This window comes from Rhopalosiphum maidis, chromosome 3 (assembly GCF_003676215.2).
Source record: "Rhopalosiphum maidis isolate BTI-1 chromosome 3, ASM367621v3, whole genome shotgun sequence".
Taxonomy (NCBI): Eukaryota; Metazoa; Arthropoda; class Insecta; order Hemiptera; family Aphididae; genus Rhopalosiphum; species Rhopalosiphum maidis.
Window position 1 is genome coordinate 18,743,249 of NC_040879.1, and position 26,976 is coordinate 18,770,224.

At 32.2% G+C, this 26,976-nt stretch overlaps 1 protein-coding gene across 1 annotated transcript in view; it reads left to right on the forward strand.

Moving 5' to 3' along the window:
- Positions 1 to 26,976, forward strand: part of LOC113555790 (T-box transcription factor TBX20-like) — a 59,490-nt gene that overhangs the window by 19,845 nt on the left and 12,669 nt on the right. Inside the window, exons 3-4 of the mRNA XM_026960330.1 lie at positions 1,080 to 1,353; positions 3,400 to 3,567. Of these exons, the coding sequence (XP_026816131.1) occupies positions 1,080 to 1,353; positions 3,400 to 3,567 (442 nt within the window). The remainder of the gene's footprint in view (positions 1 to 1,079; positions 1,354 to 3,399; positions 3,568 to 26,976) is intronic.

Below are 26,976 nucleotides of genomic sequence, written 5' to 3' on the forward strand. Positions count from 1 at the left end.
TTTTAACACATACATTATTGATGAGAGAAATATTAATTTTACTCGGTTAAAAAAAATATGCTTGATTCATTTTTAATTGTCATAGATCACAAATAATGATTGTTGTGCACTTTTAAATGTTCTATTAAATCATTGTATAACACGTAATTTAATAACAAATTAATAAATCATAGTTTTAGCTACAATTATAAATATTTGGTACTCGTACATGACTTTAACTCAATTTATTATTTTTTATGATAACTATAATAAAGCTAATATAGGTATTAAAATACGTTACTTTAAGTATGGTTAACTTATTAAGTTTATAATAATGTTAACTAACATCATTTTTAACTTCATAATTATTGCTTAAAAAATAAAAATATTGACTCACAACCATAGTTAACATTTCATAAGTTTGATCAAAGGTATTATAATGTTAATATTAAAGCTAACGACACAGCATTGTTTCTGTTAAACTCAAATAAACAATGCTATACGAGATGATACATGTAGATATTACATTCTCTAGAGTTGTATAATGTAACTTTTATAAAATTTTTGTTATTTTAATATAAAAGTATGAAATAGATTAAGTGGTTTTTCAGCGAAGCAAATATTTGTTTTTTACATAAATGCTTGATGCTACCACAAATGGCCTCTGGTGAACTAGACTAACCCTGTACTATAATTAAATTATATTCAGTGTATAAAGTTTAATAACTCAGAAATAACTCGCTTAAATTTCGGTATAGATGTGTCAACATTAACAATATTTAGCTACGTATAGTGAAAAACGGTGGTAGAAGTAGAAAAGACATGTTTGTGTCACCACATATTATGAATTATGATAACTCATTAAATTTCTGAAATGGTATCTAATACCCTAAATGATTAAAAATATAGTCTTTAAGTACTTAGGCAGACATACACTTAAAATGTCCAATAAATCAGAATTAGAATTAACTCTTTATCGAAGAAAAAATATGACAAGCAAAGATCATCATGCTCGGTGAATTCCTTATCTTTTCAATTTACAATTGTGTTGCAATTTTACGACGTTCGTGCATCATAATTAATTGACGTTTGTTGTGCAGGAGGATGTTCCCGACTGTCCGGGTATCGTTCACCGGGTTGCGGGCGGACCAGCGGTATGCTGTGCTCATGGACATCGTACCGGTAGACAACAAGCGTTACCGTTACGCGTACCACCGTTCTTCGTGGCTAGTGGCCGGCAAGGCGGACCCACCCGCCCCGCACAGGCTGTACACGCACCCCGACTCGCCGTTCACTGGCGATCAGCTGCGAAAGCAGGTCGTGTCATTCGAGAAGGTCAAGCTCACCAACAACGAGATGGACAAGCACGGACACGTGAGTAACCTTCCTCTGCAATAATAACCATCATTACTAAGTACTAATAACGATATCATAAAACTGTCAATGTCCGAATGCGATGGATGTACGTCCATGTATAATTTTTTCGAAACCAGCCAAGAGAAATTAAATAACAAATAACATAGTGTACTATTTGTACGTATATGGTTTGAAATTGTAAAAGTGCGGTGAGGATTTGTAAGTGTTGAGTGTTTATGTCTAGTAAGTAGTAGCAAATAAATGGACCTACACATCATATAAGTATATCATATAGTTCATTAATTTAACTTAAGACAACATGCAATTATACTAAAGAGTATGGTGGTATTGAAATAAGTCTGATGAACAAGTATAATCATTGGTCTATTCTTCGATCAATTCATTTTTAAATCCAATATCTTACTTAAAATAAGGCATCTTTATCAAAGGCGCACCCAGGATATTTATTGGAAGGGGCTAAATTCAAATCATTTTTAAATATTTATAGTATTTATAATAATATAAACAGAGGTCTCTCCCGGGGCCCAGAATGACATGTATAAATATATATTATGTTACACGTAATGTTTCTATTTCGTTAATTGATAATTTTTTTATATAATAATTTAAAGTCAATATACCTAATAAAATTATCAAAATGTTTGTGGCTAACCATTTGGGGGGGGGCTAAAGCCCGTTAACCACCCCCTTGGGTGCGCCTATAAAGATTATTTATAGTTAATTGTTTTATATTTTCCAATTTTGTAAAATAAAAACAAAGAATAACTAGAGAGAAGTCCCCTCATCACTATTTGATTTCATTGAACAAAAAAATATCTAATGTTAACTTTTGTCAAAAATCTGAATGTCATACAGGTGATTTTGAGACCAACTCATATTTTTTATTTATATGGTTTAAACCAAGATTTTGAAGTTCAGTCGTATCTTATTCAATGCTTATTCTTGTTTGTTCATACCTTCTATAAACAATTTCAAAAAATATATATTATAAACAATTATTTTCATATACCTATAATGATTCACTTGGCAGTTACTGCAACATTAACGATTAAAACTATGAGCAATTAGTAATCAAGTGCAGTTATTGGCTGAGTAAGTTATTTTTTTCCGTTCACGTTAATTCACTATTTGAATTTATCGGTTTCGCGGTGATCCGAAAAAACCGATTCTTCTCGGCCCACAATACAAAAACAATTATTCGCGGTTTCCCTCTCGACACCGCAGCCCGTGTTTGTATTTGCGTCAATATATCATATTTTAATATTATGCACAATACGATTATAAACGGCTCGCCCCGAGCGATTAAAATATCACTTTATATATTATTATTATTTTATTGTTATTATTAATATTATTCAATCCGACCGTTTTTAATGTGACATATTATTTTATTATACATTGTCGTCGTATCATACAACGTCTAAACGAAAACGCATATGCCATGAAGTGAACGGGAGAGCTGTATTTAGTCACCGCGCCCGTGAAATTAGCCGCAGAGGGAGGTTTTAATCCACGCGGACGCCCTTCGTTGCGTTAAACAAACATCAATGCCACCACTGCGTACACACCGCACGGCGCACAAATTAAAATAATACATTACAATGCGTATAACATGCGTGTGTGCGTAACATAAGCGCAGTGTTTTTTTTTCGAGTCACAATATGATGCTATTTATTAATGTCCCAATAACGACCCTGATCGCGTTTTTTTTTTGTAAAAGGCGCGCAAGTGCCGATTATAACTGCATACATTATAATATTATTATATGGACGAAATGAATTCTATTGATGAGCTGCAGTTTTTGCAGTTACAGTTCATACAGCGAAAAAATGTGATGGATCTTATTATATAAACTCTTACTGGCTATTGTAGACCATCGAAAACGATCGTCGTCAAATACACAATTTTTTGGTAATGTTGTGTTGGTGGTCGTTTGAGAACGGAATCGAAAATCGATTTGAATATGCGCGTTGACCCAAAACTTAAATATGTGCCAGCAAATGTCGACGACGATGATAATAAATAACGATTTTTGGCCCACAGTTGGTGTTAAATTCGATGCACAAGTACCAGCCACGCATACACCTGGTGAAGAGAAACGGCGAGTCGACGGCCGGACATTCCGTCGTGGACTTGGAATCCGAAGAATATAAAACGTTCGTGTATCCGGAAACGACGTTCACGGCTGTCACTGCGTACCAGAACCAATTGGTGAGTAAACACAGTTTAATAGCATAACAAAAACGTATAGTTGAAGATTTAGTAACATTAAAATGTTAGTTAATATGCCTAACGATTTACACGCGTTACTCTCGCGCGTCAAAGAGCGGTTTGGTGCTTTTGTAGAAAATATATTATATTTGCATTCGTAGGTTGCAGTTCAGCAATCGAACGTATACTATTACCTATTTTTATTATTGTTACTTATTGACGACTGTGATACACAATGTTATGAACATTTATTTTAAACTTTAGAATTTTGTTGAACTATTTAAAAATTAGCTAATTATAATAGTAAAATAATATTATCACGGAAACATTCAAGGAAAAAAAATGTATAAATCATCTGCTGTCATGTACTCTAATTTGTATAAATAATATGTGCTGAAACTATTTGAATTTTTCGAAAATTCAAAAAAGTTTAAATTTGAATATCTCGAATTTTCTCTGACTAAATTATTCGTATTTTTGAAAAAAACTCAAGGTATTCGAGGGTTTGTGAATTCGAAATCCCAGCGTCCCTTTCCAAATTATAATATATATATAGCTGGTGGTTCGGCGCATATGTTTGTTCAACACGCGCGCGTTTCGTTTTAGCTTTTGATTTGGATCAAGGGGAGAGCGAGAAACAGTCATGAGAAACCGTTCGCGATTTATCACAGAGGCGGCGGACCGTTTCTAAATAGAAGACAAGATCCGTCTCCGTCTCTGCTCTCCCATAGGCCACAGCATAAGCTCTATAATATACAGGGTGTATTGGCGTGCATCCTTGTAATATTATGCTCACTCCAATCCTCTTCCCCTATAGTCAGTTATACTTCTTGTACAATTAAATGCTCTAGCCATGAATATACACATATCTGTAAATGTTGAATAATAATTCGATAATTGTAAGTCATGCACATAAGCTATATAATATGTGAGGCATACCTTATTAAAAAAGTAGAAAATAAGGTTATTTATATTAAAAAAAAAACAATTTAATATTTAAAAAATAAAATTATATTTTACCGATATTATGTTTGTTGTACAAGAAACATGTAAAATACGAGACCCCTACACTTTTCGGTGGCAGTTTGCGTGCACTGGGCCTGCTGATTATATAAAACAATCGTTTTTAATGTTTTTTTAGTAAAACAAAATATATTTCAGTTAGTTTGACACGAGTTTAAAAATGCATAGTATATAAACCACTATACAAAACGTAAGTGGATTTACGGTGGACCAACTTGTCGAAACACACGGTACATATAATATACTATGTATGTAGTAGTGTAGTACGTTATATTATTTTCGTTCCTTCAGCCACTGTTTTGTATAAAGACAGCCGTTGTAGCTTATATATATATACATATAATTGTGATTGTACGTGTGCTTGAACGCCGACGGGCAAGCGGGAAATGGCATTTTTTTCTTCTAAATCGTCAGGACCGATTTAGTCCAATTAGACCGCCGGTGCATTCACGTGTGCAACAACGGACGCGAGTCGTTTACGCGATGGAAAAATAAACTATAGAAACGAAAATTATATAAAACCCGTATTATACAGTATACGTTGGCGTTAATTCGCTTCTAGGACGTGAGCTATGTATGATGTCAATTATACAACATATTATATATGTATACGTTATTCAGTGTTGCCCGGCGCCGTAGTCCGACACGAGTATTATTAAGTGTACTGTCTAATCGTCATTCCGCTCGGGCGAACGCTGCACGCACGCACTGCGACATCCTCACTCCTTGCCACACGCACATAAGTTCTTCTCCCATAATCCTCAATAAATAAGAGACCTAGACAGTATTTATGTGGTTAGAGGAGAAAAGAAATATTTGTTCATCCCTGAATCGTATCCACCTCAACGTTAATACAACAATAGCACTTGCTGAATTATATGTGTACCGATTACTAAAATGATACATAATATTTATGACACGTTCAAATCATTAAACGATTTAAGTGAATACTTTACAAAAATTAATATTGAATAGAAGACAATTTGTTTTGCGATATTGTATTATTATAATTTATCAGGAAAACATCTTAATCAACAAATTAAAAAACATCGAAATTCCCAAAAGTTATCAACAACAACAACAATAGGTTTATGCTTAAATATTAAAACCGTGCATATTATATTAGGGCTATATAATTGTTTTGAATTTGAAATATTTTCTGACGCTTTTCAAAAGTTTAAATGTCGAGAATATCGTTGAATCGAGCGTGTGTGCCGAACACAGTTCGCGTGAACTAGACTATGTCGTTTTGAATAATTACAGTTACTGTGTATATTATTATATTATACATATTCGTACAACATCTGGTTGTGTGGTTTGTATTTGTAGTCGGTGAATCGTTTGGGGGAGGAACGTTTTCGATGAGGTAAACAACTGCGGAAATGACGAACGACAGTTTTAAATATTAAAGTGCAAATTGCGTGTTAGTTACACTATATCGTATAATATATATATATTATATACACCCAATCCACCATACCACAGTTAGAGAAGTTCGTTTGACCACGATTTGTAAATAATATAAATATAAAACATTATAAAATCGTATTCGTGTCATTCCAATATAGGTATGCGTAAATAATTCCGGAAAAGGTTCCACAAAAACTTATTTGTTTTTTATTATTTTATTAGATAATAGGTAGGTAGGTTATACCTATTATTATTATTTATTATGCGTGTCGTCAAAACTTTTTGGAAATTCTTTTGACTGTTAATTATTAATAACAGTGATTTCGTTTCGTTCGCATAAAATAAATTGTCAATCGGTTTAAAAAAAACATATATTAATAATACTAATGGCATCTTGCAACCAATTTCTTTTAATGGTTATCGGGGGGGGGGGGAGAATGGTGAATGTATTTTTCCTAAGATATTGGTATAAAATATGTTTACCTATATTTAAAAGTATAATAAAATCTCATACAAATGGATGTTTATATTTTTTTTTTTAATCCATACTACACCCATCATATTATTTAAAATAATTTATATTATAAAAAACTTTTTCGAGTAAATTTTTCATGCTATAAAAGAATAAACTAGTGCGGTGAACGCAAAGTAGTAGTAGTCATTATAGTACAACACGCATTCGCTATACCTACATAACTATGTAATATGTAACATAAATTATGTAGTGAAAAAACATTTATTTACACTTTAAGTTCGTTTAGCCTCGTGTTTTCTCAGATAGATCAATTTCATGATCATACAAAATTGAAATTTACCTACATGGTTTTACCTGAAATAGTTTTTTAAGTGATGCAGTGCACATGATGTAAATATAAACTGTGACTGCACTATATTTAAGTAAGTACCTTGTATTTGCCTACTTTAAATGTAATCAAAATATTTACCACGGACGACTCACAACCACTTATATATACGTATAGTATAATATATCGATGGCTTAACATAATATTTTATTTTTGTTATTTATCACTTTATACAACACAATCTAGTGATCTAATTTATGAATTTTTAATTATACCCCAATATCATCAAAATAACTTACTTAAAACCTATTTTGCTAAGCTAAGCTATAAATATTAAATTTGTTTTAAATCATGATGTGTATGTAGAATTTTCATATATTTAATATGGAAGTATATGTATTATAAGTTTGTTGTCATTCGACCGATACCTTAATACATTAATCACAACTACAGTTATTGCTGTTTTAATAATAATATTATACTCGAGAATAATTTTCATATCTATATATAAGTACCTCAAAGTCTTCCAAAAGTCGCGTGCAAAAAAATGCGACGGTTATTCCGTAATAACTACTCAATTGAATCCCTACCAACTTTTTAACGCGAAACGTGAACGAATTCATATACGACGGACTAATAGACACTATAAATTATCATAAACATCCGAACAGTGTCTTTAAAATGAAAATGTCTGTATGCATGAAAAAGAATGTCGTTCAGGGTCGGACCCGTGTAATAATCTCTTACGAGTAAAAAAAGAATCGACAAGAAAAATTCGATAAACCATCGTAACCGCCCTCGTGACAGTCGGCCAAAGGTCGGACCGCTAGCTGCAGCGGTGGGATTAAAAGTTCTGGCGTCACCGCACCAGTCCATTTCCTGCGTTTAACGTAGTACCGACTAGCAAAACATAAACGCTCTCGTTGTCGTAATAATAACGTCGTACGGTTATAATTAGTCTCCCTTTTGGTGTCGTTGCATTATTGCTCGGTATTTTTTTCTTTTCCCCCAATGTTCCATTTCTATTGTAGTACAATTTATTTCAGGTACACTGTGATTCAGTAATATTGTAACGATAAAAAATTATAACCCAGAGACGTTGTATATGAGAGTGGAGCTTATGACGTGTATTTTACGATATAATCTAGATAGATATGCGTATTTGACTGATACACTTATTTTACATCTTCTGGACAAATAAATCGCGAGATTTTTTTTACAAATAATACAACCTATACGGAAAATATATTTATTAAAATACTATCTAGATCTTATATGCGATTGTCTATATATTCGTTAATTCAGATTAGGACGATTTTATCATTTTTGTATTTACAATAATCGTAATTTATAATAGCGTATTTTGTTTACGATTTTTGTTTTTTGTTTTAAATCTTACAAAAATATGTAATCATACATTTGATTCGTAAAATATACATATTGTGCAATACGTTAGGCTATCTATCACCTGTGGGCTACAGCATATATAGTAGGTATATATTTATAAAATCGACCTAATTTTATCAAGACAACGTTTTTAGTCATAAAAATTCAATAGGTACTGCAGATCGTTAATCGTTAGCAAGAATAAGATTTAATAAAATATTTTCAAATGACTATTTTTTAGTTTTAATTTTCCTAATCTCTAAAAGAAATTATGGGTAATAATTTATAATTTAGCGTGACCTGTAATAATTTCAGTGTTAAACTGCTAACAAACCATGTTGATAGAAAAAATAGTGAAAAGCTATGAGTAATATACTTACGTCATGTATAACGAATAAAAATAGCGAACATTTATTCGTTCCTTTGTAATTTTAAATATATACCTAATAATGTGTACCTGTGATTTATTTGAAAAATAATAGTACTAAACAGTTGGTAATGTTAGTATTACTATTTTGTTTAAAAATATTTACATGAATATTCAACATTGTATGAATATTAAATATAATAATAAACAATAAAGTAGCACTAAAATATTTTTCAACGTTTTGTCAGCAAATCAAATATACGATTTCTTCATTATTGTCAAAGTTTTGTAATTTTTTAAAACGTTTTTTTACCATCACAAATAAATTGACTGCCATCTTGCCACGACAGAGTATATTCATCAGGTATTTTGAGGTCAATTGATGATGACAGATTTTTGGAGAAGCTCGTTAATTTTTTTTTTTTGTCACACCTCTTCGCATTTTATTTGTATACATTTCAAAAGTGAAATTTCTGGAACATTACCAAGCGTAACTTGTGTGTACGAAACCATTTCGCTATACCTATTGATGACCTTCGTGTAGACAGTGCCGAGCGTCCGTCATCATTAGTGTAATGGTACCCTTATTCAACATATGACTAGAAATCTGATATAATGGAGGCGAAGGTTTTACCTAAGGTTTTTATACTTCCACGGTTCTATCAGAAAAAAATAATAAATCTCTTAGTTTAACGTCCCTAAAACTTGAAACTCGCCCCCTTTTGACCAGTATAGAACGGTCCTCTCTCCACATGAGTCTATATAATATGTAACTATTAAAATTAATTACGCATGGAAATAATATTATTAACAGAGTAAACATCAAGTTTTAAAACAAATAACCAGAATAAAATGTTAAAATACGCTTGCAGGACTATCTAAAAAAAAGGGAAGGAAAATAATTTTATCGTACTATTTTCATTAGTCTCTCGTCAACTTAAAGTCTTGTCGAAACAATCACTACTGATTTTTCCGCTTTCTTCTCTCTCCCCTCTGTACAAGTACGTTTTCACATTGCGATAGGTACATATTGTGCATATTATAATACAACCAACAAGTATGTCGAACCACCATGTACTGCAGACTTGTATATAATGGCAAAAAAAAAAATCTGCGTACACCACGGTGGTCTGCAGTAGGTCGGCAGCATCTCCGTACAATGAAATATTATAATTATATTGTTCTATTATTATTTCGTGACCGAAAACTTTCAAAGTGAAAATAAAACTCGGGCGTACAATATATATATATATATCACATAAATACCGTGCTCGAGACGGCGCGGTATAATGACGATAATATATTATTATTATTATGTGTACACGCGGTGCGTCGTCGTCGTCGTTAATAATTGGCGGCGATCGCGACACCTCCTAATTGGACGAGCTCGCCAACACCGAAGCCGCCGTACCAGCAGCAGCAGTCGTCGCGCCGTTCGTTCGTTTTATATTATTATTATTATTATTATTATCATCATTATATTTTTATATAAACGTCTCTCGGCGGTTTCGTCGCGTTGACGACGTGCAAAACTTCCGACGTCAACGTATAGTGTAATGCGTGTGTGGTAAGCGTTATGTGTGCGCGAGATCGGCGGGCGAAGAGGATATAATATAATATTATGTATAATATATATAGTCGTAATAGGGTATATACGCGCGCGGCGGCAAGGCGGTGGACGAGTGGAGAAAATAAAAAACGCTCGCCGCCGCGCCAACCCATCAATCGTACGTGTATGATATACATGCGGCATACCTAAATATAATGTATATACAATATAGACGTGTATATGATGTGTACGCAGACGTACGCAATATACGGCTATGCGTGTGTTCCGACGCGGAGAGAGAGAGCGAAGAAAAAAGTGTGTAGAGAGAAAAAAATAAAAAGAAGAAAAAAAACGTTTGACAATTTGCGTGGCGAGGACGTGACTAATGGTGTGCGAGGGAAAAGACGAAAGGTCAAAAACGCGATGCGCGCTCGTAATGTGTACGTTACGTGTATGCATAGGTATATGTATTACACGCGCGTGTATTTGTGATTATACAGGGCGAGCGCGGAAAAGCGAAAATAAATGCAATACGGCCGATGGTCATCGCTACATCATTACAATATTATATGTTGTCGTTTCGTGTTCGCCTTTCCGATTTTTACACGTAGTTATCATCCAGTTGTGAGCGCGCGCTCTCGTCTCGGTTTATGTTTCTGAAACATTTCGATGCGACCCTATAGGCAGGGCTACATGCGAACTCGACGATTTCGCGTGACGACGGATTCGGTCGAGAATTAAAAATTAGTGACGCACAGATTTGACTCGAAACGCAATGTCTGAATTCAAAATAAGAAATTTTTAGTTTCCATATGTTTATATAGTATACCCGTGCACAATAACAACTTTTTATTAAAACTTTTTTATTAGGTACCTATATGTTAGAGATGGAAAAATTGGATATGATATTTTATAGAAACGTTTAAAATATTTGTAGAATATTCTTTCAAAAAATATTTATCAAACATGTAAATTTATAAATTCTGTCGGCATATATTTTTTTATTTAATCATTATCATTTTTATGTCTTTTTTCATTTCACACATATTTTTACCATTTTACGTTCATGTTTATGATGATTTATTGGAACCTTTAAGCCATAATCGTAGTATTATTTATTTATTTTGTTAAGTTTATTTAGTGTTATTTTTCATAATTTGAAATTTTGAGTGTATTAAATTCACTCGACGAACACAACTTCATATTGTTTTTTATAGAATGAAAAGTCAAAATTGTATACTAATTATTATTATTTACAATTTTGTTGATAACTGCAGAAACATACACATTAAATAAATAAGCAGAGTAAATATTTCAAACACATTTCAATTATTCTTTTTTTTTTTTAGATAGCCTGTATAGTATAAGTATGTTTTTAATTATTATATTACTATGTTAATGCAGATTTTTGTCATTCAAAATATATTCTATTTTATTTGGTTTATAATTGAATTTTATCTACACCATTTGTTTTATTTTCAAAATCAGGAAGTTTGTATTTACTTGTCTATATAATATTATAATGAAAATATGAAATAGTTATGATGGCATACGATAGTAATTAAAATATATATATGTATTATGCTTGTATAATAATTAATACCATATTAACAAAAATTTACTATACTATTAAAAAGATTTTTCACTATGGTGTATAATTATTTTTTGAATGCATATTTTAACGAATTTTTGGTAATTTATATTCGAAATCTATAATTATGAATCTATGTATATAGCTACTTATACTAATATATAATTCATTTAGAGAGATAATTATTTTATTAGGGTGCTAGGCGATAGGATATGGCCATAGGTAGTGTAAATAAGTTTTATATAAATATATAATAATACTAGATAGTGAAAGGACACACATTTTAAGTATTCAAGAAATAAAAAAAAATCAACCCAAAAATGTATCGAAAGTAATTAAAATCTTACCTTACCTTATTTTTAACTCATTAAAAATTATTTATTAAACGTTTTCGACCGTATATATTATTTTAACTTATTATGCTATGAAATATTAATTGCTTTTAAAATTAAACCGTTTTTATTTCTGAAACTCCTACTTATTAAATTATTTTATATAAAACAAAACAATAATAACATTTAAATAAAATTGTTATTGTAAGTCCCGGTTGCATGATGCGGTGTAAAATTATATGTATTATAACACGTGTGTGGTCGATTATTGTTTAATGTTTATGTTATTTCAAATTAGTTTGTGTTTGGCTAATATTATAACAATGAAGCATTACAATTTGTATACATAATATTTTATAAAATAATGACGCCAACCATTTTGAATTGTTATCTATGTATAAATTTCCACATTATTCGACGACGAGAAATACAATTTTTTTCAATTAGTTAGGTTTTTAGTTTTTGGCACGGTATATACATTATAATGATTCGGTAACCGTACACATACAAGTACTTTAGTTCAGAACACTTAACTACATTGGAATTATTAAGATTATATGAAAAGTGTACATTAACTACTTATAAGTTATAATATATATGGATGGCTTGATGAGATTTATATTTTATTTAATTATAATAATATAAAGCAATACGATAATATAATAATGGGGTTGTAAATTTATAGCAGGATACAAAAATGTATTTTTAGTGATTTTAGATGCTTTCTTATTGAACATTATATTCGCAGCAATAATAATTATATATTTAATGTCTACGACTGATGACTATAGTACCGTCGAGTATTCAAATTTTAATTTGAAAGCTAAGTAGCTTTTAGCAGTGGACATTCTTTGAAATACCCCTTGTTCATGGAGCTTTATACGTACTCGGTATCTATGCATCTACAGTGCACATAGCACATTATGTATCAAATGATATTATAAAATACAAAACATCATACCATATTTTTAAACCACTCCATATTAAAATTATTGTACAAGTTGACTGTGGCGGTCTAACTAACTTATTAATAAATTACATGTGTGTGTGTGCATATTGTGTCTATAGTATACTAGTACGCGCATATATAAATGTATAATATCATCACTATTATACCGCCATCGTCGCGTTGTCTATCAAACTTACGTACGAAAAGTATACGTTTGACCACGGCCACACGCACACACGATAATACAACGTATAATAAAATGTTATCTTTATGTGCGTACCTAATACCTATTATATGTTCTATACTATATTTTAATATTAAACTTATTGGAAAAAATCGCATGTTGTGATGACATTTGAAAAAACGGTACCTCCCCATATCTATAATTTATAAGTCTGCAGAGCCGCACATGCCTCTTACAAGTAGGTGCGACGGCATAAACCATTATAATATGACATGTATGCATCGCAACTTAAGTACCTATATTCTATAACCTCTATAGTTATAATTGTTCACAAATATAATATATTATGAATAATATGAATAAGAGTAAATTTACTGGTATAAAATATGTATAATAGCTATGATGAACATACTTTTATAATTATTATGGTGTGGCCGATTCATACTGCAGGCGAATGACGTGGTAAATCAAATCATTAAAGTTACCTATGTATGTAATATGTATGAAATACGTACAGATTTTATATGTATAAATATAAAATATATGAAAAAAGCATTAAACAATAAGTTAAAAGGCGTTCAATAGGCGCACTAATATAATAAACTCCGCGAATAAAAAAGTTGTCAAACTTTTTTTTCATTACTTTCTAAAATGTTTTAGAAGATAATTATTGTTTTCCGACCCTTAAAACGAAATTGTAAATTATAATGTCCGTCGCAAAAATGTAAAAATTATATTTTAACAAATGTACTAACATTACTTGGTAAATTATGAAAGACAACTTAAGTTAATTTCTTACAAGTATTATTTCTATAATATTGTATAATGTCCGTTCTATAGAGTTGTCGGTAGTAGTTAAAGGGGTTGAAAAATAAGTGGTTCAGTAGGCAGTTTCAAAGTCTATTTACGTCTCATCCAAAATTATATTAATCTAGATATTTATATACATTGTATTACATAATCTACCTATTCCGTGTTATCGCCATGTAATAAAGCTGTTAATATTTCTATTATACCGTCATAAAAAATATATTATCAATTATTAAGTAATGATATGTTCAGCCTGGGTAGTAACTCCCTATTTCATAATCTCGGGCAAGCTATAGTTTTTCACTCAATTTGTAGCTATAATTATTACGATACTGTCGATACCAGTCCATAAATTGTAATTAGTATAATATGGTATTATACGAGTTATTGTAATTTGTAGTTTTATATGATAAGATTATAAAAACGAACAATTCTATAACATGTTTTCATATTTATATTAATATTTTCAAGTACCTACTACCTTAAAAAATATTCATTGCTGCTAATTGAGTTGAATCACTGCAGCCAAATGATAAATAAATATTATATACCCCAAAGCGCTTTCATTGAAAGTTAGCTATATGTGAACTAATTTTTACAAATCTCAACTTAAGAAAGCATAATTAGGTACATATATAATATATAGGTATTGGTCGAATTCCTAACAATCTGCCTGCAACTGATCCTTTATTTGATACCAATCAATAACTATAATATATAATAGTTTATTAATAATTATGTAGAATAATGATATATTCAATATTTAATTTTTGTCAAAATGGTTGAAACACTGTTTAAGTATCTATACTAAAGTATAAACATATCATTATAAAACATAATCCTGCAAGATATGATACATACATATACGGCTGCATGCTTTTTTCGTGATTGCTGAGGCTCATGCCCTCGACTGTTTCCAAACACCGCCCTTTTTCTCAAATATAATTGTGACCTATTGAAATTTGAAATATTATTAATAGATAAATATATAAGTTTCATTCAAAGTAAATAAAAACGAGATCCCATTAAATAAGATCAGCCAATCTCTGCTTATTTATACAATATAACAGTCTATATATAGTCTATATATAGTATGTACATGGAATCTTTTAAAATGTAAATAACAAATAAAAAAAGTCGATGGAAAATTCATCACACTAAGCACACCCTATATACTCTTTATGGCATATTATTATGCAGTCAGAAAATGTCGTCGTCGCGCGTGATGCACTCAAAACCGGTCGTTGTCGGATGGCGTCGGCAAATGAAATTTTGTTCGCCTCGTTGTGTCAGACGACTTATCGGCATCGCTGTGTTGTGTGATTGTGAGCTGAATCGGTGGGGGCGAGGAAAAACCGTTAAAAGACTCCCTACCGGTAGGAGGAGTGAAACGTGGTGAAAATAGTTCATTTTATATTGTCGCTCGTTTATGTAAATAATAAAATACGCGCTACCACAACCGGTTCACTAGCGGCTCGTTTATTCAGATTCTGCGAGGAAAGCATATTATTGCTTGTTGTAAATACAGTATTCGTGATGTTTTATTTATTTTTTTTATAACACAAACATTTCTTCGGTCTGAACGCGAGTTGTCTCTTAAACTTACGGATCGCAATCTTATCGCATTCGTCTCAATTGTATTGTATTATATTTTCTCTTTGTACAAGAGGCACTTTGAACAGAGGTATATAGGTAATTTACCGATGTGTGTGAATAACATAATATATTCATATTTGTGATTATAAATATTATATTAACCTTAATTGACTACCACACCGGTATACCTACTATTGAATAATGTCGATGAATGTACCACAAATCTTGGGCTTAACACCGCAGCGGCGTGTAATGTCGTTATCGAATCTTGCGATAACGTGTGGAAAAAAACGAATAAGTTCTCTGTATTAGTTATCCCAACTCTCGTATAGATTCGTATTCACAGAATTATTATACTTATTACCTAATCGTCCTTTCATATTATTTTCGTGACGCCATAGTGTATATAATCTACCATAATATAGTCTGTATTAATAATAAACATAATTAGACGGTCTGGATGTCGATTATGATATTATGTATTTGAGCCCGTGATTGAACGTTCTTTCTACACTGTAAGTCTGTGTTATATAAATATACGCGCGTTGACGATTTTCTATAAAGTTAACTAGTCGTTTCTATGAATTACGTATTAGTAGTTAGTACATCACAAGAAAATTAAGAACAAAATCCAATGGTAAAATTTGTTTTTGAGATTTTAGATATTTCTAGTTGTCGACACATCGCGACGTCTTGAATGTTTGTTATTTGTTATTTTGTCCATTGGTTTGGCTTTTAAAAACCTTAGATTATTTTCCACCTAAACAAAATAACGTGTTTCATTATAAAAACTAGATTACTACATTAAAATTATTAGAGCCATTAGATTATGCGGGTAGAAACTGGAAATTCATTTATGCACACGGGTAATAATATTTTTTGTAAATTTTGTGATTGATTATACCCGTTAAGGCATACAATTATGAAAAAGAAATCCAGTTTTCAACTCTTAAATCAAAACACACTATTATTATTATTTGTTATTATTTACTATATTTATATTTTATCTGAAAATGTTCAGAAACTATTTAAGAAAAAAAAAGAGAGCAACCATTGTTCACAATCCAAACTACGTATTTGCACACAAACGAGTCGTAAAATTGTAAACGAATGAGTTGTATGTATTTTATAGGTATAAATGTGCACAAAGTGGTTGAGTCCATGCTACGTGTGGGCGATTTGTTATATCTGTAGGTACAAATGTGTATGACAGCAGGGGCGTTAGGGTAAAAATGTTTTTCTTGAATGTTTCGCGCGTCTTCCGGCTATATCGTAATATACAACTAATTGCGACGCGTTTTCCGAGGTTTTTCGGAGAATACTGACTTCCGCCCTCCCCCCCCAGGATGGGTACTGGTTCGGAATTTAATATTAATAATGTCGTTTTCGTGTGACGTTCGCATAACGCGCGTATGTGTTTGTAAGTGTTTAAATATATCATATTATTAGTGTGTGTGTATATTGTGTGTGCGCTCTCGCGGTGGGCGCGAGATCGGCAGCGGCCACACACCGCGCCAGGGGTGCCAACTCGGGGTAATTTATTGCCCCCGGGCCACCGCATTCCAACGCCACCGCCACCGCCGACGACGCGACGCGCGCTGCGGCGAGAGAGTCGGAGTGAGTGAGAGTGAGAGAGCGTTAAAAACTGTTAAAAGACGGACGCGTCAAGTCGTCGCCGCGCCGTCCGGCTACCGGTAACGAGTGCGCACGCGAGCATTCCCGCTCTCGACTCCTTCTATTACCTCGAGCCCCCTCCCCCTCCACTGAAAAAAAGTATCTCGCCGAACTATGCCTACACGATATTTTATGATTTATTGTTTTTTCACCGAATCACAGGCGTCATAATACTGTGGACGAGGCTTGGAATAAGCAGTCAGAAAAACGTTTCGTTTCTATACAACTGGACTGTAATAATGGATTATTAATTTTTCTCATGATTGATCATTTAAAAGAAATCAAATATTTTGATAACACCACGTGCATATAGATTTTTTTTTCTTACTATTATATAGTGTAAAATAATCAGATGATGGCCAAATTAACTAATCCCCTTTTACCTCGCACCACACATCTATAAATATAAAATATTATGATATCAGTGATTTATAATATTATGCAACGTTTGCTATGCGTATACACGACACATTTCCAACGGTTGGTGTCGTGGTTATCGCCGAGAGAGATTAAAGGTAGTCGAGGAGTACGAGTCTGTAATAAAAACACTAAGAACTTTTATATTAACATTAAATATACTTGCCAAACGCCGGCTTTCGTAATACTTTGGTATCGAACGCGCCACGTCACTATAAACTTATGTCTGAATCTAAACCGACAGGATAGACGAATAAACGAAAATCACCCGTTTAACACACCAATCGATTAATATTAATTTTAAAAAAATACACGAATAGGGGTCGATTTTTAAAAAAGTTTGAAGGAAAGTTACAAACACATTGTGTAATGAGTGTAACAATGTTGTCAACTATAAAAATAAGATGAATTTTACAATGAAAATACATTATAAGACTTCGAGGGGTGGACGTTTCAGGGTTAGTCTCAAAAGATAAAAATATAATCGGGACAAAAATAAAACTACTTAAAAAGCTTGTTTCAGGCCGGAAGAAGGCAATAACAGCCCAAATGTTATTTTTCTTTAACTCTCTCAAGTTGCAGTTTATTGGTATATATTATGTATCGCATTGAACCTACAAGTATAAAATTCTATGAAACATGAATCTGCAAGGCACGGTTGGTTTCGGTTTTAATAGCTATATATTCTATACTATATATGTTATATTCGCGTTCAATGGTGTATTTGAGATTTTTCTCATATGGGGGACTAGCATTTACTCAGAGCTCACTTACTCGAAGAGAGCTTCGCCCTATTCACCAGCGAGTTGTAAGTTCTCATAACGTTTTTATTACTTAATACTGTTATATAAATACAATAACAATGCCTACATTATGTATAATATGATTACCCATTAACTGCATCATTAAGGTTAAAATAATTTTTGGCTAAATTGTTTCGCTCAAATATATTACAACCTACTACAGCTATAATTGAAACTTCAAAATTATAATTTTAATACATTATATACTGTTTAATATACGAGTATAGTATATTATATACATTTAAAATATTACAAGTTTATTTTTTCAAAATTAACATTCGGTAATTGAGTATTATGTTTAATTGTTATTATAGACATTCGTTGAAAAATATCGCCAATTCTGTGTTTTCGCAATATAAAAAAAAGGCATCCATCCATATTACCCCCTCCTCGCAATAATAAACACGCCACTACACACCTTACAATATAATATCATTTGGATAGCTCATTTACGGTGACGCTGTCGTCACGTTAAATTTAATTTCTCGAAAGCGTTCCAGGCTACCGCACGCGTTTAGAAGTATCATTTTAGTAATTTCGACACATATATATAACTTAAAATAGCGTTTCGCCGACGGAGAAATTAACTGCACAAACAATTCGAGTTACAACATAGCTATAATATTTTATAGAATCACGAGTCGCCGTTTCTCGGTTGTCGAAAATTAAGAATCGCGGCTTTTCTATAAAATCTTATTGGATCTCCGCATATTACTCTTCATCACGAGTATCGCCGGACAAAAATATTTTATATCGTATTGTTATGACTCACTGATTAAACGAGAACCGGGATGGGGGTAACACATTATGACTTTGCTCCTTCGGTAAAATGACAGCAGAGGAATGGCGAATGCTCCCTATTGCCGCTACAACCATGACGCGCCACTGGCACGTGTAATGTTTAAGATTTATTATGTGATTCGTATATTATTATATGATAATATGCTACGGTCGATTCCCGAGGCTCGATAAATTACGGCTTTTTCGGTGATCCGCCGATCGACAAGAACACGCAATTTGAATACAATGTACACCTGTATATGTATAGTAATGACCCGTCACCTCGTCGCGGCCCAGCCCCTTCGTCGCCTGTGATACTATTACTATACATAAACTATTATAATCTGCGTTCATGCCCGGCCCACCTCTTATATATAATATTAAATTATTATTATTATCGTCATCATTATAATATTATCTCTGACCACCACGACGATGCGTTCGTACGGTTCCACGACGGGCCCTCTAAAATAATATGTATAATTATTACCTATATCTATATAATGATATTATAATATAACAGTTTTTATTTACTGACAAAATCATCAGCTGCGGCGTTTTGTTTTCGATGGCGCATAATGTTTTGAACGGTGAAATCAACGTGAACGGTCGTACCAAAACGTCAATATCACTATACTGATATGACTAGTTAATATATATATATAACACAGAATACATTTGGAAAATCGTGCCAACGTACAGATACAGAAAATACTCTGAACTTAATGTTTGTTAATAATTTGTCAATCCACATTAATACTAAAGCTAACAGCTCAAAATTGGTTCTGCTTAACGTAAATTTGCCATGTCGCGAACGGGCCTGATAGGGAGAGAGAAAACAAACAAATATAGTGAACTGAGATCATCTTATTAGATTCCAAATTTATAGGTATTATGTTTAATTTTGTGCGATATCTTGATATGTTTCGTGATATTTTTTGCACTGTTTCGTTATATAATAATCTATCTAGGTACCTTACACATTTTGATTGTGTTAGGTTTTTGCACGAGCTGCAATGTAAATTGTTTTTACGCAATGACCTCTAAAATCAGACACTGCGATGTATATCATCATCGTGCTTGTTTTTGCTGTATAGTAGTAACATATAGATATTATAATACAGAATAATGATTATGAATCCGATATAGGTATATAATACATAGATCGTTACTTCCATACTTCGTACGATACGTTCGACTATATATTATATTTTGTACGTATAGTTGAATGCCGTGATTTATAATATATCATTACGGATTGACACGAGAGTTTAAATTTTATTACGCGTCCGACCGATTCTCGGGAAAGATTCCAAGAAAACCGCACACACGGCAAACCGTATTATTCACAACGGTCGACAAAATTTCATTTTATTATTTATCGCGTCTCAGCAAGAGCTTTTCAATGTCGTTGCAGCAACAAATTATACTCGTGCGCTATTAAAAATAAACACCGCGCGCGACTGAATCCCGGGCGTTTACAAACTATTATAATGCAGTAAGTATTATATTAGTAGGGTACGCCTTTGGCACAATTACTTGTACATAATTAATCATAATAACAGAGAATAAAGGCCACAAAATGAGATAAAAAGGTCGGAGACGGTAGAAGTAGATTTAAAGGAGCTCTAAATACAAACCACTATCCCATGATGTCCCCGACCCACTTATAATATACAAAACAAGTAACCTCACCCACAAATTTGTAATTATTCAACGGTGAACACCCACTAATGAAGTAATTATTAAAAAAACGTTATTGGAATTCTTGATAATTACTATGGTCTGTGATGACGCACTTTATGGTCTTGATGAATATAGTATATAGTGTATAATATAGTTATTAACATTTATCTTATAGTTATTTGCCAAAAATTGATTAAACCAAGTATTACTCTGAATGAGTTTTACTTAAAACTCGACTAAAAATTATCTACAATTCTTGATTTTATGTAACAACCAAATTCTAGTTTTAACTACCGTTTTTAAAATAGGTATAGTATTGTAATATGCTCTAACATATTATTACGTATATTGTATACAATGTAATCAATTTTTTTTTTTTTTAATGATTAATCATCTATCACAGTTTACATCATAGGGAAACAAAGAGAATCGTAATATTATTTCATGAGCAATAAATGATTATATACTTCTTGCTCATTTGTTCGAGGACCCAACTCCGCACCACCAACTAAATCTTACACTGGCAGTTATCTCTCGAATGCTAATCAGTAGCGATTTGGGACGAAATGTGTCTGGTGTATATATATAATGTCGCCGCGGCCTACACAAAACCTGCGAGTCGCTGAAACGCAGAGTTCATATAATTAAGCTGAGTTGCATAATACGTAATTATATTGCCGTAGGGTTATTTTTTTGCCTTGGGGTTACCCGAGTATAAAGAACCGACACGGATAGATGGACTTGTATTATCATCGGGGAGAAGGACGGCATAATATAATATCGCATGTATACAGGAACGTATTACAAGAGATTTTGAATTATATTAGAAACACTTTGGTCCAATAACGCCGTGTCGTCCAGAACATTTGTTTCGGTCGGTTAATTTAGTGTTTTCGGGTGTAAGTGCGGTGTCGCGACGGCGGCGTGCGAAGGCGTATTTTTTTAGGCAACGTACCAAAACGCACGTCCGTCCGCTCCCGCGGGGGCGATAAATCACGGGCGCGCCCGCCCGTGGCGTTCGTCTATCGCCCCGCTAATTATATCGATGTCGCCAAGAACTCCCGATGAATATAGTTCACTAATTCGGAAGGCTTTTCACAGGCCATCTAGCGCGTCATACCGCCGCCGCCGCACTGTGTGTATATATGTGTGTATGTACGTCATGTATATAGGAAGTACGCACTACGATTTACACGTTGGCAAAAAGAAAAACGACCACGACGAAACCGATTATTTAACTTCATTTCAGTCGTGCAGACTCATCTCTCTCTCTCTCTATATATATATATATATATATATATTACATACACGAAATCGTATTTTTAATAGCCGAGTTATTAAAATACGAGACATCATACCTACACACGCGGAACTGGAACGTCGTTTAAAGGTGATGCTTAAATTATTAATGTAACAGCTTAGTTATACAGTTGTCTGACAATTAAAATAATAATATAATTATTTGATTTCTTTAAAAATAAGTGTGTTGGTTACAAAACTGTCTAATGGTGTATACGATGATAATATTGTCGCGAGTGTAATAATAATAATATATGTTAAGCAATGAATTGTGCCGCTTAAAAGCGAGTGAAAACATTATTTCTTTTTAAATGTAGGTGTTTTGAGTAATAGCATTTTCAGCATATATTTTTCTTTATTTAGTATAATATTTATTATTGCATAAAAATTTAATATTGTACAATTTTACCAAAGATTTACATATATTATATCCATTCGCAGTTCTTATTAGTCATTTATAATGAGTTTGACATTGTTGGTCTAGATAACTATTGAACTTTTGACGTTTTGTTTCTCTTATATTATATAGTATTAGTATATTTGTAAACAGATGGCTATAATAATATATTCTGCAGTAAGCTTTTTTTTTACCTATTATCTATTTTGTGTTCTGTACCTATGTATGTGGTTTATTACGGCGTCACACTTCCATCCTCCGTTCATTATTCGTGTATAATAACATAAAAATAAAATTTATAATTAATTACACTTAAATTGATGGAAGTATTTTATCTATATAGGTAATTTCTTCTTGCATAATTTCGCATAACAAACATTATGACATCTTGACTCTTGAGTTAATATATTCCGTTGACGTTTACGAACGGACAATTATGATATCATCACAGACCTCGATGTGTCCCATGTCCCCACCATCACACCATAAAATTAATCATCACTTGACGCTTACTAATATTTATTATACAGCGTAATTATATAAAAGCTGAATGCTCATTTTCTAAAAAAATATAAATATTTTTTCTTCAATACTTAGGTAATTAAAAAACCACATTTTTGAAGAAAAAAATCATACTTTCTATTTCTATTTATTTTTATTGTCTTAAAGTTTTTTTTATGACCGCTTACATTTAAATTTTATCTTCCAAATTTCAAAATTTTTGTACGAAGTTTAATATATAGAATTTTAATTTCTATGAAAAATTAATTATAGTGATAAGTATTAACTAATATTAACAGTATCTAGCGTTTCGATATAAAAGAATCTGTTTGGCTAACATTGAGGTACTCGGCCTTTGCCAGTCTATACTTCTTTCGTTTAAACTTTAAAAACCTCTAAGCATAATATAGTTATAACTACTCATTCAAAATTCTATTTTTATAAGCCTATTCAAATTTTTAGAAAACCATTGTACCTACTTTGGAAAATGAAATCTAAAAGGCGTGTGCTGTCGTTCAAAAAACGTTAAAAATGTTGACGATAAGAAAAAATAAAATTATTTTCCAAAAACGCTATTTATTCTATCGACTTTAAAATGTTGTATAAAAAGGAATATTTTCTTGAAAGTTCCTATATACTTTTGGAGATTACGAAGTCTCATACTGTTTAACTGATCGATTGTGTTACGTCTGTATGACGCGAAACACAAACGCGGATGGGTGTGCGTGCCAAATCGGTTCATCGTGTTCGCACACACACACACACACCGGAAACGCTAGGGGCTCATATATATATATATACATATACAGAGTCGCGTGTATATGAGGTTTGGCTCTCGGACCAGCGACGACGACGACGACCATCACAATATAATGTATTAGTACTCGTATATTATATATTATGCCTAGCTAACATCGCGTTCAGAGACGATATAATTAAGATTTAACAGCGCCGATAACGCGTCGATTAACGGAGCCGATAAAAAGTCGTGTTCACTAAATTTCTTCACCGTATAAAATATCGTTATTAATATCTAAAACACGCGTTTAACAACGTTCTGGGCAATAATAATAATATATTTATTTCTCGCGCGTTTGTCGGCGGCCGATCGGACGTTGCTGCAGCGTGTGCGTGGTGTGTGTGCTCGCGCGCGCCCAGATTCGTTTTACATTTATTACGCGCGCACGCCCGCCCGCCAGTCGTCCGCGTGAAGATTCGAGAAAAGGAAAAGACCCGACCGGGACGGCCGCAGGAGACGAAAAAAAAAAAAAAAAAACACTCGCGCATTATTATAATATTACGCTATTACTATTATTATTATTGCCGGGCTATCGTGTGCAGGAAGATATTATTATTATTATTCACGAGAGCGCATCGATGGGCCGGGAGGAGTGACGCGGGAAAACACCTTCGGTCGTGTATGCGCGTGTATATAATCTGTGTGCGTTTATGTGTGTGTGTGTGTGTGTGTGTGTGTGTGTGTGTGTGTGTGCGTGCGTGTGCGCGGGTTGTATAATATTATTATAGGTAGCTATTATTGTGTGCAACGTCGCTATTAATAACCAATCAATGTTGTGCGGCACCTCGCCCTGTAATTTAAAACGCCGCCGCCGCCTTCTTCTTCTTCTTCATCCGCCACGATTATTATTATTATTGTTATTGCGCTCGACGCTGCCGCGAAAACCGCGAAGAATATATAATGTAATACTATAGGCATTACGTATGCCTGTATTATAATAATAACAATAACACTATAATGATAACGATTATATCACCTGTCGTTTACGTTCACCGTGTCGTCGCGGAGACGTTTGTGTAGCAGGATATACCCGTGAGGTTGGTGAAAATTGATTTAAGGGAAGGAGGGTGTTGGCCGTATCGAAAGTCATTAAAGACTCTCGCTCTTAAAATCGTTCGAAAAAAAATTTAATAGAAAAGTATACGTGTAATGTATATAGAATATTTACCTCAGTAGGTAAAAGTAATAAATATTTTGACTGAAAATAGAGAACTCTTTGTTTTTCACGAATTATTTGGATGAGGAGCACAATCATCTTAAAAATAAACTATATAAAAAACGGACAGCAAAGAAAATATTTCATAATATATAACAGGTTTGAATTAAACGATAAATAACTATATAAATACCTACCTACGAGAAAATGATTGTTGTCATAAAGAGACTAACCGTCCGATTTGAGCTTTTCAACGCCATTCAATTAAACCGTTGTAGGTATACGTATATCTTTTCGATACAAAAAATCTATAAAATAAATTGCTGTGAGAAAATTGTATCACATTTTAAAGCTTTCACTTAATACCATAAAAAACTTATTTATAAAATGTTGATTATATTGTGATAACATAATGATGTAAGTTTCAAGTAGGTATTCATGATTATAAGGGGCCGCTATGACAACATTTGTTTTCTCTGTTAGTTATTTCTCATACAATATTAGAACAAAGATATTCCATAATTCTATGATTAGATACCTACAACTCTCTGGTTCAGTTTAGGAAAAGGCACCTGTTATATATTTTATAAAGAAGAATATTTCCTGTGCATTAACCAGATAGATTTTTAATATTTACATTTTTGAATAAGTTATTAATGGTTAAAAATAATCGAAATTATTTTAAATTAAAACATCTTATATATATTAATAAAAAATGTGAATATTAAAAAATTGAACTGAACTAGAGAGCCGTAATCTTGGAGATACGAAATAACTTTGTTCTATACTATATAGGAGAAAGAGATAAACAGAGAAAACAAATGTTGGCGTAGCGGCTATTTTTTCAATTATAACAAATTAATCAATACTATTTGATAAAAATTTAAAAATTGTTATTTTCCATTAAAATTAAATTTTTTTTTTAAATAATGCTCATATAAAACAATATGACTACGTTGAAAGCCCAGTATTAACGTGTACAACCGTGCTCACTCATCATTTATGACTAACATAATAAAGGCCACGGTCGGTGGCGACGAGATTGTATATTGCCTAAATATTTCCCCTTATTAAGTAAACATCACGAACGGGCCTCTTAACTTTTTTTTTAATAGAATTTTTTATCAATTGCTAACTACAGAATAATTTAATAATTTTCATGAATATTTTCATAATTCTAACTTTGAATTCTTATAGAAAAATATTGTGACTATAGATTTTCGAAATATTTAATTGAGAAATTAATAATATAGTATGAAGAGTTTTGTAATACATTTTCAAACATTTCTAGGCAACGAAAAATTTTTAATCGTTCATAAAAAAAAAAATTAATTTAACATTTCTCATGATGCCTATAAATAGCTGAAAAACAATCGAAATATTTTGAAAACTTTATCGTAAATAAATAACAATAATAAATGCCTTTAGTGAAATTTTCAATTGTCTATTTTTACTCGTCGATTTTCCAAAAGTTGGATTTTTGTATAATTTCCCGTTCTTCCTTATTTTAATTATTTGGTATCCTCAATAATGAAAAAAAAAAATACTGAGAAGTTTTTACTTCTAACCCTTCAAAGTATGTACTAGATCCAATTTTTTACCTAGAAACCACCACAATTTTTGAAAATCAAAGAATTTTTACTGTCATACATATGATGAAATGTCTGCAGACAGGAAAAAAACACACATTGTAAAATCAATACATTTAACTCCGCTAAGAATATTTAGAATAATTGTTTTGAAAGATAATCATAATCTTAATATTTTTCGAAATAATAATGACTTAATTGTTGAAAATAATAACCCATGAAATGTCAGAATTGTTGTAAATTATTATCGTATCTCAATTTTTAAATTATCTGCCAATTTTTTTTTTCAAATTTTCTGAAGACGTAAA